The sequence below is a fragment of the Suricata suricatta genome, chromosome 6, assembly GCF_006229205.1.
Source record: "Suricata suricatta isolate VVHF042 chromosome 6, meerkat_22Aug2017_6uvM2_HiC, whole genome shotgun sequence".
Classification (NCBI taxonomy): domain Eukaryota; kingdom Metazoa; phylum Chordata; class Mammalia; order Carnivora; family Herpestidae; genus Suricata; species Suricata suricatta.
Window position 1 is genome coordinate 6,409,233 of NC_043705.1, and position 19,927 is coordinate 6,429,159.

At 45.2% G+C, this 19,927-nt stretch overlaps 1 protein-coding gene across 1 annotated transcript in view; it reads right to left on the reverse strand.

Annotated features, from left to right (window-relative positions):
- Positions 1–1,322: 1,322 nt before the first annotated feature.
- Positions 1,323–19,927, reverse strand: part of HSD17B4 (hydroxysteroid 17-beta dehydrogenase 4) — an 83,054-nt gene continuing 64,449 nt past the window's right edge. The window contains exons 21-24 of the mRNA XM_029941550.1: positions 17,545–17,631; positions 16,209–16,347; positions 8,462–8,589; positions 1,323–2,733 (exon numbers count right to left, since the gene is read on the reverse strand). Of these exons, the coding sequence (XP_029797410.1) occupies positions 2,644–2,733; positions 8,462–8,589; positions 16,209–16,347; positions 17,545–17,631 (444 nt within the window). The 3' untranslated portion in view covers positions 1,323–2,643. The remainder of the gene's footprint in view (positions 2,734–8,461; positions 8,590–16,208; positions 16,348–17,544; positions 17,632–19,927) is intronic.

Here is a 19,927-nt window from a genome sequence, read left to right on the forward strand (position 1 = left end):
TCAGTTGCTTGGTGAAGCCCCTTCAAAGACAGTCCTACCCTTCCGGATGTTTCCTTGGCTACGCAGGCAAGTTGTGTTATGCCAACTTGAACTAGTTTGAACCCTGGCCACCGCAGGAATCCCATATGATGCAGCACGGAACCTTGCGGGAGTCTGACGGAGACACGGCTGTGCAGGAGCTCTGCGCGGTTTCTGAGCTGGGAAGCCGCATAATTATTCAGGCGTGCATACTAGTAAGGCCCCTCTGGCGGGCAGGAGGGTGGGTGGCGAAACCTGGAGCCCAGCTGGAACACCAGGACATGAGCGATCCACTACGAGGGTATCCTTGGGTGGTGGCAGCTGGAAAACCCTGGAATATTCCGTAAGTGTACGTGAAGGAATGGATTTCAGGGGTGAGCATGAGAAAAGTCAGAGACGACTGGTTTTTCAGCTCACCTCAACAGAAAGTGGTGTTTGTTTTTTACTGTTTTATTTATTTTTCAGTGAGCAAGCAGGGGAGGGGCAGAGAGAGAGGGAGAGAGAGAATCCCAAGCAGGCGCCACACTCAGTGCAGAACCCGACGCGGGGCTCAAACTCACGAACACAAAATCCTGACCTAAGCCGAAATCAAGAGTCTGACGTTTCCCTGAATGGGCCACCCAGGTGCCCCTAAGAGGTGACGTTCTTAACCGAGGCAACAAGAGTACATGCACATTTAGAAGTAGAGGGGAAGACGACATGTTTATCTTGGGTGTTTGCGCACAGTGACCAGAGGACAACAGCCTAGTAATGACTTGTAACTCTGGGAGGGACCGTGCGATTATGGAGGGAGCATAGGTAAAAGAAAGCTTCAGAGGCACTAGCTCCAAGAAGAAAATGTCTTCCAAAGAATGGGCAGGTCTGAAACCTCGATCCTGATCCTACAAAGACAGGTTGACAAGAGGAAATTATAAAGAGCCAAGGAGAAGATAGGGAGACTAACCCTTGGGTTCATTAATAAGTTAATATATTTCTTAATGGAGGATAAAAGGGAAATAAGGAATTAAGGAGGATAGTGCATTCAACAATATTAAGATTACCGAAAAAGTTAACGAGCATTAAGACAAAGAAGCAGCTGCTAAATCTGGGTACCAGCCGCTCTCTGACCCTTGAGACTGACAGGGAAAGGTTAGTAAGATAATTAAGACATCTCTTTCTTACCAGGCTTTAAAGATCTAGGGTCTATATTCAACACTCTCAACAGTGTGTGGCATCTGATTAGTTTTAATAGGCTGTTTCTATGCTTTTCCAAGCTCAGGAGCAACAACAGCGACCACCACAACAAAAGACCAACGTTAAAAGGCTGCCACTTTAAAAACAAGTTTAATTGGTGTAACAATAAATCACTCTGAATTATAGTTAATTTTAGGATACCATACAGAGATCATGAGACTGAGGCGTAATTGCCCGATAGGTAACTTCTCTTCGAGGTCCTGCTCATTCAGTAAGTCAACGATATTGAGGTGCGCCTCCCTGTTCCCCCACTGGGTAAATATTCCAACTCCACGTTTCTGAGCCTGTTCCCCTTGACCCCTGAGCTCTAGTTCCTTCGGTCTTCTCTCCTGAGCGAAGTGCCAGGCCATGCTTCCAGAAGCCCTACTTGGGACTGCAGACGGTCCCCGAGCAACTGAGCAGGTCATCAGGGGACTCTGGGCGCACTCCTCAGCCCCGGGCCACGGCCCCTCCGCAGGGCAGGCCGTCATCGGTGCCTATTAGCGCAGGGCGATGCTGCAGGGCACCACTGCCTCCTCTCTTCTCTCTCTGCCTCCTCCATTTGCCACTCCCTACCCAGGTGTTGATCCCAACAACACCTCCAAAAACATCCTGCCGTAGGTCTCCATGTCCAAGGCCGGTAGCCAGGAGTGCAGCCTCTAACAGCCCCCTACGCACGTGTGTTCCCAGCCGTGCTCCACGACCGGACTTCACCCCATCTCTGACCTCGGCACCCGCTTGCTGGTCGCCTCTGCAGCGGACCCCTCAGAAGGCATCTCCTCAGCACACTTCATCCGGAAGAGACCGTGGCGAAAAGACCAATGTGACAGGACTTGCATGTGACCTATTTGTTGTAGATTACTGATTAAACAAGAAAATTCTTAATTGTGGTAGATTTACAGGCATTATATGAAAATTAAATTTCAACAGAGCCAAGGTGAGAAGAAGGAAAACTATTTGGGAACAAAAGACTGTCTTCCTGCTTTAAAGCAGAACACCATCATAGCAAAGGATGAAAAATAAGTGAATACATGTGACAATTCATGTTAAAACTGGGGAACCAATACATTAGAGAACAGAAGTTAGCCAAAGTCCAAAAGACATCAAGGAACTTTCCTCATTTAATTTTCCTTTCCACTTATAAATGCTATCGCAGTGCTAAAGACGGTGAAAATTTTTTATTCTGAAGATAGAGCTCTACGAACAGAAAGATAATTACATGCTAGCTTAGAGTTCATTGTAAAAATAATGATCACATGAAAAGTTAGTACAAAATTAAAATCTGAAAAGTTATCTAAAATCTGAAAATGTTAGGCAAAGTCCCCTGTATCTTAGCTGTGATCACATCTGCGTATCTGGGTGAAGAGAGTATCTGAGTTCTCTAGTCTTATCATTAATAAGGTGGCGTGTCCTTCACAGCTTGGCATAGTCTTTGAGAATCACTTGAAGCTTCTGGCTCAGCAAGATGTTCCCTCTGGCCTTCAGTCTGCCACTGAAGAACGCCTGGAAAGGAGAGCGGGGGAAAGAGCGCCAGACTTTACCACGTTGCATTTCATTTCTTATAAGATCACTGTTGAGACTGAACACAATTGAGACAGTAACTCTGGACAACAAAGGCAACTTTCATCTAGCAACGATACTTTAATGATTACAGATGGCCCCAAATTCCTAGATACCTAAGAAAAAATTAAAAAAAAAAAAAAAACGGCTCCTTGTGTATTTTGGAAAAGCACAGAATAATTTATCTGAGCTGACAGATCTGGGAGTTCTGCGTCTCAGCCCACACTTGGATGTCGCTCTGTTCTTAAATGCGAATTTGAGACCCTATGAAGAAAGGGCTTTGCTGTAGTCCTGACAATAAAAATACTTCTTGCCGCTCCTTGAAGAAGAAAGCCACATACTGACAAAATGAGACCATGTAGCACAGCAGCTACTCTGCTGTAGCATCAGAAGGGCTGGGTTACAATCCAGCCTCCGCCCCGCACAAGCAAGTGCAAACCACTGAACCTCTCAGCTCTGGCCTCCTCATCGGCAGGGACATGACAACAGTCCCTAAATAATGCAGCTCTGTCGCTGAGCTAAATGAGAGGGTTTGTCAAGCGCTTAGCTTAGTGTGTGACGTGCGGTAGGGGCCTATCCAACTCGTCATTATGACTGACTGAGGGCTGGCGAATCAAACACCGGGCGCTACAGTTCCCTGTGGGTCTGACCTGACACAGAGACTTGTCCACGTTCCTCAAGTTCACCCTCACTGCCACTTCCCGCCAGTAAGAGAAGACACACATCACAGTTCATAGAGCTCACTGGGAAAACAGCGTATGGAAAACGAAGGGAACAAGAAGTCCCCAGGTTTGTAGATGGATGGAAAGTATTGGGATAGCCATGTACTCTTCCCATCACAAAGCAGCCCTACAAATACAGTCTGAGTCGAGAAGCCAAGCCATCGGCTTGCAGCGGGCCTGTTTACCGCCAGTGGGCAGCGGAGAAAACTTCAGTTCGGAGAGCGGCAGTGCCCGGCTCCAGGCCGCAGCGCCAGTGGGCAGCGGGCGACGCCCCACACTCCGCCAGTCCTTTCTCAACACAGTCTCCTGCTTATCAACCGACAGCCACTTACTCTTAGAAGCAAAACCCTCATCAACTGGAGGGAAAGCAATAATACATCAACTTCTTACCCCAGAAAACAGTGAAGGGGAACTCACTGACAATCACGATCAAGTGCAGGTGTCCGAATGGGAGCCTGGGGTTTCAAAGCTAGGACTGCTTTCGGGGGCAGTGACAGGCGCTGTGCTCCACAAGTGTGGCGGGGGGGGGGGGGGGTCATTACGGAAACGGGCCTGCTGGGTCACAGCTCCGAGAGGGACCAGCCACTGAAGATCAGAACACCTAATTCCCCGAGGGAGACAGGCCAGAACCACCGTGGACAGGTGTCACGGAGCGGAAGAATTTTGTGCATCGATCTCTGTTCCTCTCTATTTCCTTAGGACAGATTCCTAGAAGAACGTCACTGAGTCCTGACATGACCATGCTTCCCCGTCACCGGTTCCAAACTGTGCACTGCGGCTTCACAGCAAATCACAGGCACAGTATGGAACAGTTAGCATTTTCGAGGGAAATATGGTGACGTCAGTCAAACACAACTCTTGCTTGGACCTAATCACTTAATTAACTGGACTGTTAGGTATTCCTCTGAGCCTAGGAGTACGAGGGAAAAAGTACTGAGGCAAGAGGTTGCCTCGAAGGAAAAAAGTCTGAACCCCTCCCACAGTGCTTTCCAGAAAGACTACAGCAAATTTATATTCGCTCCAGTTGCCTGAGTTCTCTTATCCCAACTTTCACAATACTGTTCATTTAAGGTAAAATGACATCCACTAATTTGCATTTGCATTTTTGTGGCTACTGGGAAAAATTAACGTTAGTCATTTCTATTTCTTTATTGATTACTGCTTCATATCTTTTGCCCACCTATTTCTATTTGGTACTTTCCAGAATGTTGCAAAGGTGCAACATACCACTACACTGGGTATCTTCGTTGTCTTTATTACGTCCCCCAGGTTTATGGGAGTACGTCACGGAGTCCGGCATGCTGGCATTTTCGATTTCCTCACCGCCTGAACTGTTGCTGGTGAGCTTCTGTCCCTTGGTTTTATCCTTGCTTTAATCTGCTCAAGTATTAGTCAGGGCCCACAGTGTTCTAAGTGACAGTCTGGACAGAAAATAGGTATCTTCCTCTGTTCTCAAGGAGCTAATGTTATAGTAGGGAAGTCAAAAATTAAATGTAAACAAGTAACTAAAACCCATTACAAACGCTAGGAAGGAGAGAGCAGAACACTATCTTACATCCTTTCTAACAGAACGGAATGTTTGGAAGAACTGAAGCCACTGATGCAAAAGGCTCAGGGGACAAGTTCCAGAAAAGGCAACGGCATAGACTCCGAAGGAGTAGAGGGTGATGGGAAGAAATGGACAGAACAGACGAAGCGATAGCAATCGGCATTCTAAGCGAGGAGACCAGCGGTGTGGGCGAAGAGAGAAATTCACCATGCAGGACATGAGAGATGGGGGTTTGGACGGCGTCCGAGTGCAAAGAGAAATCTTAGAGCGGTTTTCAGGTGGGGTGACCAACAATCTAATTGACGTTTTTAAACGGTTCCCCTGGAGCCTGTGTGGAGACCAGACGGCTGGAGAGGCAAGGCTGTAAGCAGCAAGCCCGGCCAAGAGGCCACAGGGGTAAGGCAGCGGAGACGCTGGCAGCCTGGGACAAGCGGCGTCTCCAGCGGTGAAGGGGAGGGGACGAACGTTCCGATAGGCCCTGGAGAAGGACCGGGCAGAATTGCGGACAAACAGAATGCAGAGGTGTAGACGGAAGCCGAGACAGCCCTTGCGCTGCCAACCAAGCATACTGACTGGGGCAGAGAGACGGCAGTGCCATTTACTGAGACGGAAAAGACCGGGGGAGAAAATGAACCCCTGAGTTCTGTCTTAGACGCCTCAGTGAGAGACGCCTGGAAGACGGCCCGTCAGAGGGGTCAGGTGGAGCGATGCCGACAACGCCAGGGGACTCAGAGAAGACAACTAAGTCAGACATTTAGATCTGTGAGGGGTCAGTGCAGCCAAGACTTGAAAGACCACACGATGGATGAACGCATTTGCAGAAAGACCATTACTTAGAGAAGAGCCCTGAAATGAGCCCAGCGAAGCACCAGATTCAATGAACGGGGTGGGAAAAGAAGACAGTAAAGGAGATTAGGAAAAAGCAGAACAGGAGAATGCAGCGTCAAGAAAGCCGAGGGATGATATTATTTCGAGAAGGTGGTGGTTACCGCACAGGTGAATGCTAAGAGCTAAAGTGGACCTGGAATGGAGTAAAAGATAATCAGAAGAGAGATGAATGAACAAAGGGTCGCTTGTTGGAGAAGTCATTTTTACGAATCATGAAGGAAGCCACCACGGTCGACAAGAGTCGGTGGCAGGAGAGAGACTGTATACACTAGGAGATGTGGCCGCTGATGACTGACAACTAATGATATTAGCACTGAGGTCAGGGAGAAGGTACCAGAGCCAAATGGCCTCAGAAAAACTCCGCTATTAGTTAGAATTTCTCAAAGGGTTATCATTAAGAATAATGAATACCAAGGTTTTTATCAAGTTTTTGCTTCTGCTTTTATTTTTTTATGTTTACTCCGAGTCCATGTGGTGGTCACTCAGGTACGTGGAGTGAGGAAAGCACTGCTATTTCCTATGCCACTGCCCCGTGCCATCCACTAACTGACCCATTCACCCCCAAGGGCCTCGGATTCCTGGCAATTACGTTGCCCTGATCCTACAATAGATCTTTATATGAGGGCACCTCAAATGTAACATGTCTAAAAAAGAACTCAACGACCCACTCTCTGCCCCGGAGTCAATTTTCCACTCAGTGTCTAGAATGACCTTTGACACTCATGCCACCACTCAACGGCTTCCTATCACACGTGAGATCTAGGCTCCTCGCCAAGACGAGTAGGTCCTGTGCAAACCAGCCCCTCCCCGCTCTCCCGCTCTCCCTCCTCCCCATTCCCGATGCTCCTCACCGGCCTCCTCACAGTTAAAGTGCTGTGGCTACTCCTGCCTCAAGAGCCCGTGTCCCTGGCCTTGTGGCTCATCCATGAGTACTCACTCTGGCCAGCGCTCTGTCGGGCCTTTTTGGACAACCGCATCGCAAACAGTTCCCCAAGCCTGTCACCGTCTAACCCAGGGGCCGGCAGACTACAGCCTGTGGGCCAAACTCGCCTGCAGCCAGTGTCTGCAAACAATTGTTCATTTGGAACACGGCCCCCAGTCATTTGTTTCCATATTATCTGTGGCTACTCTGACTCTACAGAGAAAGAAGTGAGGGAGTGCAGCAGAGACCGTCTGGGCCACAAAGCCTGGAACGTTCATCAGGTGACCCTTCACCAAAAAGTTTGTCAACCAGTATTCTGACCCATTATTCTGCCTTAGTTTTCTTCAACCTGAAATTAGATTTCTTTTCCCTTCCCCTCTAGAACTAAGCCCAAACAGTAGGGGGCGCTGTCTTGTTGAGCCACACCTGGCGCCCGAATAGGGTAAGTGCTGAATCAGTCTCTGGGAAGGAATCGCCTGAGGTCACTTGGTGTGAAGCACTGGACTGAGCTCTTCATATACCTTATGAGATTTAGTTAGGACTATCGTAAGAGATGATTACAATGCCTGTATTGACTTTATCACTGAGGACAATGAGACTCAGAATAAGCGGTAGCTTGGATTCAAACTCAGACCTATCTGACATCAAAGGCCATATTTTTAACACTACACTAATTACTGTACGGTTCTTTCTGAATTAGCCTTCCTATCCAGGAAAAGTGCATTTTCACAGGAATTTGAATTTCTCGGCCCTGTGCAACCCTGTGCAAACTTGCACGGCTCTCCTCAAATGGCTCCTTGACAGGGAGGTCGCTGGCACTTCAGAGCTTGGGTTGTTATAAACAACTTCTATTTTCAGGGAGACCTTCTAGTGGGGTTTGCTGCTGTGTGAAAGCTATTTTTTAATAATAATTGAACAGTCAACCGTTTGCTTGAAGCCCTTCATTCTAATAAACGGTAGTGGATTCTCTCGGGATTTCTAGCTACGTGACCATGGCTTTGAAAGTAACAGGTTTTCCTCCTCCGTTCTCATTGTTACATCAGTCTCTTTAATTTTGTGTGTCTGTGGATTGGCCAAAGTCTCAGAACGACATTAATTAACAGTGGTCAGAGAGCAGTCTTGTCGTAATCATTACTTTCCACAGAAAGGCCTCTGAATGTTCTACCTTAAGTAAGACCGACACCAGCTGTTATGTCCTATGGTTCTATTTCCAATTCTCAGTGCTGATGAAGACAACTGACTAATCGTCTACACCAGGAATGAGTTTCTAATTCCATAAAGTATCTGCTAATGCTTGGTTTTTCACCTATGAATTAATGACAGAATATATTTAAAGGTCCAGATGTGGGTTTTATATTGTGTTAGTCTAGGCTGAAGAAGAATTTCACCCCCAAATTCAGTTTTAAAAGGTGTTATTTGGAACTCCACTAAAAACATATATGATCTGTCAAACCCAGATATTGATATCAACTGTGTCTTCTTCAAAATTGTAAGGAATCTGTCTTATAAATCAGCATTTGGGAGCCGGCTGAAAGCTGCACTTGTCAAATAGGAAGCAGTGGTGATGAACGAACTCGTCAGGAGCATTACCTTCTGAGGGTCAAGCCTGCCCAGCACCACCTCCATGAAATCTTCGTCTGAAAGTATAAAGGTCGTGTCCGCAGAGCCTTCCGCAGGGCCTTGATACACTTTTCCAGAACCATTTTTTAGGTCAATAGCTGTCAGAGGAAGAGAATAAGGCGTATTATTTTTTTCCTTCACAATAAGAGAGTAAACTAAAGCAAACAAAATGCAAACATTTTTATAGTTTTCAAGTTAACATGGCACTTTCTACATTACACGTTCTGTCATTTATAAAAATTTAGGAAATTCCATTATTTTTCACTATGCCTTTTTTATAAAGAAGTTCTTCCCAACAGTAAAATCAGTAATATTTCACTTCAGTGAAATAGATACAACAGAGACATTTTAAATGTGAATTAATGTAGAGGAAGATATTATCAGGAAGCTACGTTGTGGGAGGTTACATGGGTAAGGCCTTTAGGTTCAAATACAGACTCTATAGTCAACAAAGGAAGAAAGCTGAATTTTAAAACAGGTGCATGCTGGGGGTGCCTGAGTGGCTCAGTCAGTTAAGCATCTGACTTTGGCTCAGGTCATGATCTTGCAGTTCGTGGGTTCGAACCCCATGTCAGCCTTTGTGCTGACAGCTTGGAGCCTGCAGCCAGCTTTGGATTCTGTGTCTCCCTCTCTCCCTCTCTGCCCCTCCCCCGCTCATACTCTGTGTTTCTCTCTCAAAAATAAACAAACATTAAAAATAAATTTTTTTAAATTTAACTTCTTTTCCCTTAACTGTTATTGACAGAAGTATTAAGTGTCTCAGAAACAGGCTGAGTAACTGGGAAAACTATGAAAAATCACCTTCAATGCTCTCTGAAACATTTATAGAGCTGAATGCCAAGGCCACAATTTAGGAGTATTAGCTGCGTCACATGTGACTGAGACCCTCTTCCCCTCCTCCAGCGTCAGCCTCTGGAAGGCGCTTTCTCTTGCTACAGTGAAGGAGCTACGATCGCATCCCTGTCCCCAAGACCGTGCAGAGAACTCCCAGCTTAGGGCCAAGCTACACCTGCACGAGGAAAACCCAGAGCGCTTCACGACATCGCTCAGCGCAAGACCTGCTCCCGAGGGAAAATGGTATCAGTCCGCTTGAGAGAACTGAACTTGGCCACCTAAAGTAAAACAAGAACTCGACGATAATGGTTACCTTGGGGAGGAAGAGGGGCAAGGAGAAGGGCAAGTTTTGGCTCTATACACTTCATTCCTCACTGCACTGCTGAGTTTCTACTCCGAGTGTCAGACAAATGCAAGGCACCAGAAATCATGTGTGAAGCGCAGAGGCTCTGTTCTTACTGGCACTTACCTGTGACACATGTGTTTTCATGTATTGCTTATAGAGTTAATTAGAAAGAAAGAGAGAAAAAGAGAGGGAGGGAGTCAGGAAGGGTGGGGACAGGAGAAAGACTCTAAACTCTAAAAAGCAAACCTCTGGCGTTCAACAAATAACCTTCCTGAATTTAATTCTTCACAAGTAAGTCTAAAGCCCCCACAGTCCTGCTCAGGAACGGAAGTGAGCTGCACACCTTCTGATGCTCAGGTCAGGGAGGAAGGCTCTGAGCTAACAAAGGTTCTTATCCGTCCACCTGCCCTCTCGTTCCCCGGGTTCTACGTGTGGCTTCACACCCCTGACACACACAAAGCAATACGACTCTCTTCTGGGGAAAGCTAGATGATAAAGGAAAGAGGGCTTGGAAAGGGAAGGTTCTTAGCAAGAACACAGGAAGTGAGGGTAAAGGACTGGAATGTCTGATTCCGAGGTGGCTCAGGTCGTGGTCTACAACTTGGCTCATTCAGTAGACTCATCATCCACCACCACTGCCTTGGGTTTAGAGACACCGGGAAGGTCATGGTTAATCTTACTGAAATGAAGAAAGAGACTACATGTTTCTTCTTTTACTGGTAGAAATTATTTTAAAAGCTTTATGAATGACTTTAGCCCTGTATTTATATGATCATTAAGGCTCCAAAAGAGTCCATGAAAATTTCGGTTGTACTTGACAGCATTCAATGGGGGTGAGAGAACATGCCGTTTGGGAACTTGGGGATCTCTGAAGCTCTTGGGAAGTATGTACCTCACAAATCACAAAGGAGAAGGCAGCTGTTTTTACTGATGCCTCCTTCCCTGAAGATCGTAACTGCTTTGCTGGCACAAGGAACCCGTGTCTGTGTCCCCTCCACGTCCTTGAATCCTCCCCAGTCCTTGAGAGTACTTAGAAACGATTAATTCACAGATGATTAGAGAAGCACAGTGAAGAAGCAACTCTATTTAAAAAATAACAATCACAAAATGAAACCTTAAGTTAAAAATAAAGATTTGTTTGAAGTCACACCATGAAGGACACAATACTTTTGGGCTGTTCCTGCTAAAAACTCAAATTCAAATCATGGGAAACACCAAATAAACATAAACTGAGGGACATTCTGCAAAATCTCTGGGCTCTATTCTTCAAATACGTCCAGGCCACAAAAAACAAGAACAGACTGAGGAACTCATCCAGATGAAGAGACTCAAGAGACCTCATGACAAAATGCAGTAAGTATCTGATCCCAATTGGACCCTGGATAGCACTTTCTTTTTCTTCCTTCATTTCTATTATTGTTGTTATTACTCTTCCTATTGTAATTCTTTAGCTATAAAAAACAATTAGTGGGACAATTGGTGAAATAATAAGGTCTGTTGACTAAATAATACTGTACCAATGTTAATTTCTCGATATTGATAGTGGTTCTATGAATAGGTAAGAGAGTTTGTTTTTAGGAAATGCTACTGGACTATCTCGGGAACAAAGGACACTGTAAGTTTCAAATACTCTCAAATGGTTTAGAAAAACGATCATAATATGTGTGATAAGAAAATAGTAAAGAATAAAGAATAAAATCATAATTTAGAGAAACTGGGTTAAGAACAGAGACAGTGCCCTGTACTATTTCTGCAGCTTTTCTGTGAGTCTGAAATCATTTCAAGATACAAAGGTACAAAAAGATGTTATTAAGATGAATGGCACCCACAGCAAGATGGAAAGTCAGTAACAATTTGATTATGTGTGTGTGTGTGTGTGTGTGTGTGTGTGAGTGTGTGTGAGTGTGAGTGTGGGCAAGCAGTCAGGGCTGTGCTATGAGAGGGGATGTGGTCACCGGTGCGAAGGGACTCAAGAGTAACCTGAAGCAGATGTCACTCCAACACACAGGTCCCCACCCCTGACCAGAAACCATAGTTCTTTCCCAAGGTCATCTTTTCAAGTCTTTTCTATAACCCATGAGACGCCTTTGGATCCCAGTCCCAGCATCCTTAAAACTGAGTCTACTCAAGACTTTAGCTTAAATAAACTGCCAGCAACCTTTCTAAACTGTTGAAAAAGAGACTCAAGAATTTTGCTTAAATCTGAGTTACATCAAGGGTGAAGCGGCTGGTCTGCCAGAAGATGAACACTGGCCCCGGAGCTAAGAGATCCTAGTGATCAAACGGTACCGTCGAGGACGAACACATTCTGATCTTAGAATCTGTACACATCCTTCCACACTCCGGCGAATTTCTAAGGTCCAAAATAAATGACCTCTAATATTTAAAGAACATCTCTGTCCAGACATTGTTACGAGCGCATAATGGATGCCTGCATCTAGCCCAGTTACGTAGACTTAGCTCTACACAATTAATTTCAGTGTACTGTATTTTAATCCCAATTAATCTCATTATTAATCAGCAGTATGCAGGCAATAATTTCTACAATCTTGCTACATTAATGCCAATCCCAATTATGTTCCTATGATGGAAAAGAATACAAACATGTGAAAAGAAATGGAATTTCCTTTAGGGGAAAAGCAACCAGCTTAAACCTATCATCAGAAGGAAAACAGAACATATTTTTTACTAAGCGACACTGTCTCATTACTACATGAAAATAATTCTGGTTTTAACAAGTTTCAGTTGCATGGCTATTTTACTGGACAGCCTACTGTCTCTACTGGAGACAAACAACAGGTATATTCTTACTGGGAAACAAGGGGTAAGATTCATGCCTAGAGTTACAATCCACTCCATCTCTACGATTCCTGGGCCACAGTCTAAGACGCTCACTTGACCTAGGGACAAATGCAAAGGCCGGGGCCCCTGGCTGGGCCGCAGACGGTCTTGTCAGAACCAGGATCTCTGGCCATCTTCCTTCCGCGGCATGAACTGTGGCAGCAGAGCGGATGCTCAGAGTCCCACCTCCCATTTCCCTGAGTGTGGTTTCCACAGCTCTGTCTTGGCTGTGACTTTATTTACCCCAGGTTCCAGGCCCACGGCTCCTACCCCCCAGTCCAGATCTCGTCTGCTGCAGGTAAGCACCATGGCTTAACCCCTACTCCCCAAGCCCCTCCCCGGCCCATGTTTCACACGTCTGGCAATGGCGTCCACAACCCCAGCCACACAGGCTCCGAACTCTGGCATCCGTTTGGACTCTCCCTTTCCTCCTGTTTCTCAGACATTGTCGGTAGCCAAGCCAGCCAACTCTTCTTAGCAATCATCCACACACGCCCTCCTCTCTCCATTCCTGCCATGACCTTCATTTAGGTCTTCCTTCCTTTCACCTGCAACAACCCTCGTCTCTCCAACCTCGGGATTCAAATTCTCCGGTGTGCCGCCTCTAACAGTGGACAGCCGGCCTTTCAGCTGTGTGATCTGCTACCTAGCAGGCCACCTCGCACACTGTAAACACTCAATTATGACCTGAATGGGCCAATGCTCCGGGTCTGTGAAACCTTTTCCACGTCTCTCATCAATTCTGATCAGAATTATGTAAGGGTAGGAATAGGTCCCGATTCCTTACTTGAACTCCTCCAGGCAAAACGTGTTTCAGAATTCAGAATTTTCCAGATTTTAGGAAGGAAATACAGTGTATGAAACATGTAGTATGTCTTATGGAAGAGCTTCGATGATGCAACATTCCGTAAACAGATACACGACTTCTGTCCTCAACCCATTCACGGCGGGTGAGATGGGACGTTATTTGCATCGTGTAAGTTCCAGTCAGGTTCTGTCATCAGTGAGTTAGGAGGAAAGAAATCTTTCCATTTTTAGGCTTTTTGGTCTCTGGAGAGGCAGATAGATGAATCTGTGTTTTAATTTTCAGGGAAAGCCTCCAATTCTTTATTTTCTTATATGCTTTCCTGTCATCTTTCACTTCCTCTGAATTTTTCCTGTTGCTCATAACAGCTGAATGGGACCCAAAGGGCTTACCAGAACAACTTCTGGCTGGCTATAGAAGTTAACAGTCATAGGGGTGCCTGGGTGGCTCAGTCGGTTAAGTTTCCGACTTTGGCTCAGGTCATGATCTCATGTTTGTGAGTTCAAGCCCTGTATCAGGCTCTGTGCTGACAGCTTCCGGCTCTTCATGCAGATCCGGGGCCCGCAGCCCTCTGTTCCACACTCTCGCCCGCGAGAAAGGAAGGGACAGACACTGCAGCCTCCCTCGCCTCCCTGAGGCCATCTCCGCCCAGCAAGGCAGAGGCCACACTGGCCCTCGCCCTCCTGCTCCTGGGTGACCACACGCAACAGGCCTCACAGGAGCCTCACCTCAAAGACACAGTCACAGCTCCTCGTCCACAGCAGAAACCAAGCCTGGCCCAGCGCCAACACCAGAACTCTGCTAATTCTCCCGCGACTCAGACGAATTTGGTTTCCAAAGAGCCTTACTCTCCCCGCCTCCAACCACACATGAGCGGGTGTGTTGGTAGTGGTGTCTGGATGGCAGGATGGGGGAGGGCCGGGGAGGGGGGCACAGTCCAAGACCTGCAGGGTGGAATGCACCTCCCAGGCCGCTAGGCCCAAACCCCTGGGTTCTGAGACTTGCACAAGGTCGGTCACTGGTGACTGTCCCTCCAGTGATACCGGTGCTCAGCCCAGGCACAGTGAGGCGCTTCGGTCTGTTCTCCATCACCAGACACAAACAAGGCTGGGACAACGAAGAGCAATTTAACACAGAAACTATTTGGTCACAAGGTGTTTAAGAAAACATTTTTAAAACTGCTTGTGAAAAACAAAACAACACATTAGGAACTCCCTAAATCACGGCATTCAATCATCCATTTCATGGCATTAGGCGCCAAGACGAAACAGACAGATGCCAACACGGAATCATTTTCTAAGACACCATAAGCCCGGACCCTAGGCCACTTCTACTGCTGCCGGCCGCAGTGACGTCATCAGTGACACGGAGGCTGGGAGAAGGCAACAGCCAGAAGGACAAAGAGTTACAACACGGCTGGGAATCAGGCCCAGTAATGGGCGGCCGACCAGAGGGAATGGTGAACCCCCTCAGGGAAAGCTTCACGACCCCACTGTGACATGGGCCTTACTGAGGACCCGCGCAGGAGATGAGAAAGCAAGCAAAAGCTGCCAGGCATCAAAAATAAGTAGGTACTGACAGGATTCCACTATTCCCATGTTTCCCGTGGAAACGTCAGGACCAACCCTTCTCCTGAGTTAATGAAGGTCACTGGTAAAGAGAAGCACATCTGCCAATACGGTCCACGAGGGAAGCGCCACCAAGACAAGGGGCAAGTCTGAGTGACCAACACGACATTTGCCAGGAGTGAACCATCTGTCTGCTTTACAAATCCCTGCAGGGCTCTAGGCTGCCACCTTGAGACCCATGTTCCAGCACCTTCTCTCCATCTTTACGGATCTCATTGCTCTCCTCTACCAGTCTCTTCAAAGATCCTGTGCTTCGCCTTTGCAAGTCACCTTCCAACAGACGTTCATTCCTAGGGAAAAAGCTGAATTCCATCATGTAGAGACAGAAAGAAAATAAGAAGGGCAGAAAAAAGAAAGGCAGGCGGATGATAACACCTGCACACACAGTGTTGATCTACGAAGTTATCCAGACAAAAGTTACGCACTTTGAAATTTGGGAGACTAAGTACCTATTACGTTTGCCTTCATCCCCCAGCGCCCCTTTGGGTTAACTTCCTAGAAGCACAATGATTCCCAGAGAAACAAACATCAAAATGTTAACCGAGGGCGGTGGCATTATACACATCATTTTTTTTCTTTCTGCCTTTATATCTCAAACTACATGTCATAAGCGCGCAATGCTTAAGAGGAACAATAAATGCTATATTAAAAAGGTTGTTATTATTGATCCAAAATCAGTTTAACAAAACTTCAAAAGGTTCTTCTAGGAATACGTAACAGAAGACTGTTTCAAAAAGTCACAGCTGATTTAGAGATAGATTTTAATTTTCTGCTCTAAGTGAGCACTTATAGCGATCTTTAGTTGTAGGAAGAACTAAACAAACTGATTTTCAAGGCACTCCAATAGTCAGTCTTAAACAGCAATCTGATAATAATGGTGAAATCCAAACTATTAATGTTTTGGGATGAGGAAAACAATTTTAAATGTGTCAAAATAAAAAGACTTAAAAATAGTTCATTTGATCTATAAATTTGCTTTCTGTTTAAGGGGGATTTAAAGACGAAAGAAGCACGTAGTTAACATGGCGGTTTACAAGTATTAATTTCAGTTACTACAATGAAATTCTTAAAACAGATATTTTCATTTTAATGGATTCTTTACCCCGCTGAAAAGCACACACGGCCGTGAAAGCCGTTATTTCCTACGAAAATGTAGGGTCTACCTTACCTACCTTCAAAGAGAGAGGCTCTAACTAGAACCAGGATACTTTATGTCTATGTACTGTTACCTCGGAACACGACAGAGTCAGGGGGAGGACTTACTCCACTTGGCTGCAACATTTCCCCCTTTAGTGATGTGCCACTCGAACACGGCACCCACTTTCTTCACCGCCTCACGCCCGATATCCTGAAGGCGGCGACCTATTTCCTCAAACACCAGGGTGCTCTGGAGCTCCTCACCCTAGCAAAAAGAGAACATTTATTTTTAAAAGTTTTGTAAAAGGACATGGGAAAAATGATTGCAAAATGTACATGCAATACAGTTATTATTTTTTAAATCTGCATAAAAATAAGGCTGATTCATTTTTTGCACACCAGCCTTCTTTTACACTGTCCTTACATTTTACTCATGTCACCCAGGACCTGAGTCCTCTTAATGAGGATTTTACTTTTATCAGAATCCAGAAATATTTTATTTATTTTTATTTCTTAATTTTTTTCAGGCCTTTTATTTTAGAGAGAGACAGAGAGCGAGCGGGGGAAGGGCAGAGAGAGAGACACACAGAATCCGAAGCAGGCTCCAGGCTCTGAGCTGTCCACACAGAGTCCGTCGTGGGGCTCAAACCCACGGACTGTGAGATCATGACCTGAGCCGAAGTCGGACACGTAACCGACTGAGCCACCCAGGCGCCCCAGAAATGATATTTTAAAGCACACTAGGAACTAGACAACCTACGTCCTAACTAATTTCAGCATCAGGACACTGGACAGTCTAACCTCTGCAGGCTCATCTCTTTCTTGGTAACATGGGATTAAGTTATATGATTTTCCTTGTAGCTTTAACACTTCTCACGTTTTTGATCTTAGATTTTTCTTAAGGGATTTTAATCTTCAGTCATTATGTGATGATATAGCTCATGAGAGACCAGTAAAGATCCTGTGTCTGAGAACCTCAGTATTACAAAGTTAATATTTTGAAGACCGAGAATAGAAACATTTGCATTAAAAGCCTCAGCATGTTGGTAGAGTAACACAAGAATTTTAATAAATAACACATGCTATTGTTTTCATAATTGCATACAATGCTTTATAGATCTTTAAATCAAGAAGAGGTACAGGATATTTAACTTTTTCATCTGGTCTTCTCCAAAATATTGCTGGCTTAAGATTTCTCATTAAACAACTGACTTAGTTACTCTAAACCTAAAAAATTAAGTATTTTCTCTTGAAAGGCACCCCAGTGTCTCCCTTTTAAAAGTTTTAAAAATTCCTAAGTTGTCAAAATATTCCTTTTACTTGAAGCCGTTTTGAATTAAAATCCTTCAAGAATTAAGAATCTTTCACAGCTCGTAATTTTGCAGCCTGGACATTCTAGAGGGAATCTTAACGGAAATGCGTAACTTGGGACATGACTTGGATACCAGTTTCTACCACCTACCTCAGAGGGCATCTGAGCTGAAATGGCAGGAGCTGGCACAAGATCCACGTACGCATGTGAAATGATGATGTCCCCAGTTTCGTGGACCTTACAAGGAGAGAGAGGGATAAAACCGTTCACTCTGATGGTTCCAGTGAAAACACAGTATCGTCATAAAGCAGTATAAAGTCATTTAAAATTAGTTTTTCCTCATAAGAAAACAAAGCCCAAATTAAATAAAATTTATAAATTAAATACCAAGATGAATAAACAAGCAGTCTTACTGTTTTAATAGAATTGTTATTAACACTAACTATAAAATCAACTGGCACCTTTTAAGGAGTACCTGTGACCAAGGTCCCATCTCCAAAAATTCTAATTTAAATAGTCTGCAGTGGACCCCTGGCATTTGTATTTGGAGATTTTTTTTAAAACTTTTTTTATGTCTATTTATTTTTGAAAGAGACAGAGTGCAAGCAGGAGAGGGGCAGAGAGAGAGGGAGACACAGAATCCGAAGCAGGCTCCAGGCTCTGAGCTGTCAGCACAGAGCCCAACACGGAACTTGAACTCATGGACCACGACATCATGACCTGAACCAAAGTGGGACACTTAACCAACTGAGCCACCCAGGCACCCCTGGAGATTTCTCTTTTAAACTTAAGTGTGTCTACTGGGGAGCCAGGGTGAGAATTGCTGAATTCTTATAAATAGTACAAAGCACAGCACAATATCCACAGGGTGCCAGTATTCAAAGTGCATCTGTTCTATTAAGAGAATAAAATCGGCTAGGAACAGACTGCAGTTACCTTTTTAAAGTAATAATCCAAGTTCTTCTTTCAAATAGGAAGGGTATAGAGCATAAACAAAATGCTTAAATAGACGTTCATCAAAATATTCATTCAAAGAACTCAAACTCTAATTCCTAATACTTCATCTAAAATTATTCCAATGGCTACTCTTCCATAAAAATGTAATATTGCTACAAATATACAGGATAATGCCTAAAATTAAAGTGGGGTTCATTAGTGTTGATTTTTAACACTTCAGTAGATGATTCCCCGGGCACCTGGGTGGCTCAGTTGATTAAGCGTTCGACTCTTGATTTTGGCTCAGGTCATATTCTCACAGTTTTTGAGTTCGAACTCCACATCAGGCTCTGTGCTGACAGTGAGGAGCCTGCTTGGGATCCCCTCCCTCCCTCCCTACCCCCCCGCTACTCCCCCTGCTTGTGTACTATCAAAATAATAAAGAAATAAAACATTAAAAAAATCATTCTCCTTTGACTACTTACATTGTACCTGAGAAAAAAGTTTTTCAAATAATTTGTTCACTTTGTTCTAATTACATACAGCGCAAAGCATGAAAAGAGACAATTTATGAACAAAATACACTTTAGTAAATTACTTTCTTGTGATCAAGCCAAGCATGTCATTTTGGATTATAAGTTTAAAATGTTTCTTAAAATACAACATGAAGGATGGAAGGGAGGGAGGGGAGGGAAGAGGGAAGGCAGAAAGGAGGGGGGGACGGAGAGAAAGATGGGAGGGTGGAGGGAGGGGAAGACAGGAAGGGGGGAGGGGAGGAGGGGAAAGGAGTAAGGAAGGAAAGGAGGATGGTAGGGAGGGAGGAGGAGGGACAGAGGGGAGGTGGAGAGGGAGGAGGTGCAGGGGGCAGGAAGGGAGGAAGGATTCCTATATATAACTAACAGGAAAGAGTACCTCTAATCACTGGTAAATATATGTATTTCTCTAATATAGTAAAAAGATAAGAATATATGCTTTGGCTTCACCAAAACGGCAAGAAGATATTATATTCAGATATTAGATTATTTCCCAGCCCTTTCAGTTTGTATCCACGGAAATTATTTCTGGGCCATTCATTCCCATAGCTGGAGAAAACAGAAACTGTAATGTAGTCATGGACCGTAACACTGTCAGATTTCCTCATCTTACTCAAGAAACCAAGCTGAATCAAAACAATGAGAAACCAGGAAGGCCTCAGAGTACGTGGCACAAACATTAACTGCAGGAGGACTTCTGAGAAAGGCCGTAAGTGCGCTCGTGGGGGCAGAAAACAGGGGTGGGCGGTAAGGGGCTGCTGCCTCCAAGGGCAAGGTGAGAGCTTGAAAGGAACCTAGACCGCCAGAAGGCCCCGGGAAGTGAGGCACACGCGCAAATGAAGCAGGCAGGCGATCCCACAGGCTGCAAGGTTAACAAGGAAGGAGCAGGGCCACCACGTCAAGGAAAGTGCTGCACAGTTATTTACTCATGAAACAAACTATGACACTGTCGGAAGAGCTAGGGCCCTGGGGGGCAGGCTCTGAGCCAGAAGACCTGAGTTTATACCCCAGCTCCCCCACTTTCTGTGTCAGTTAAGTGTCCAACTTCAGCTCGGGTCATGATC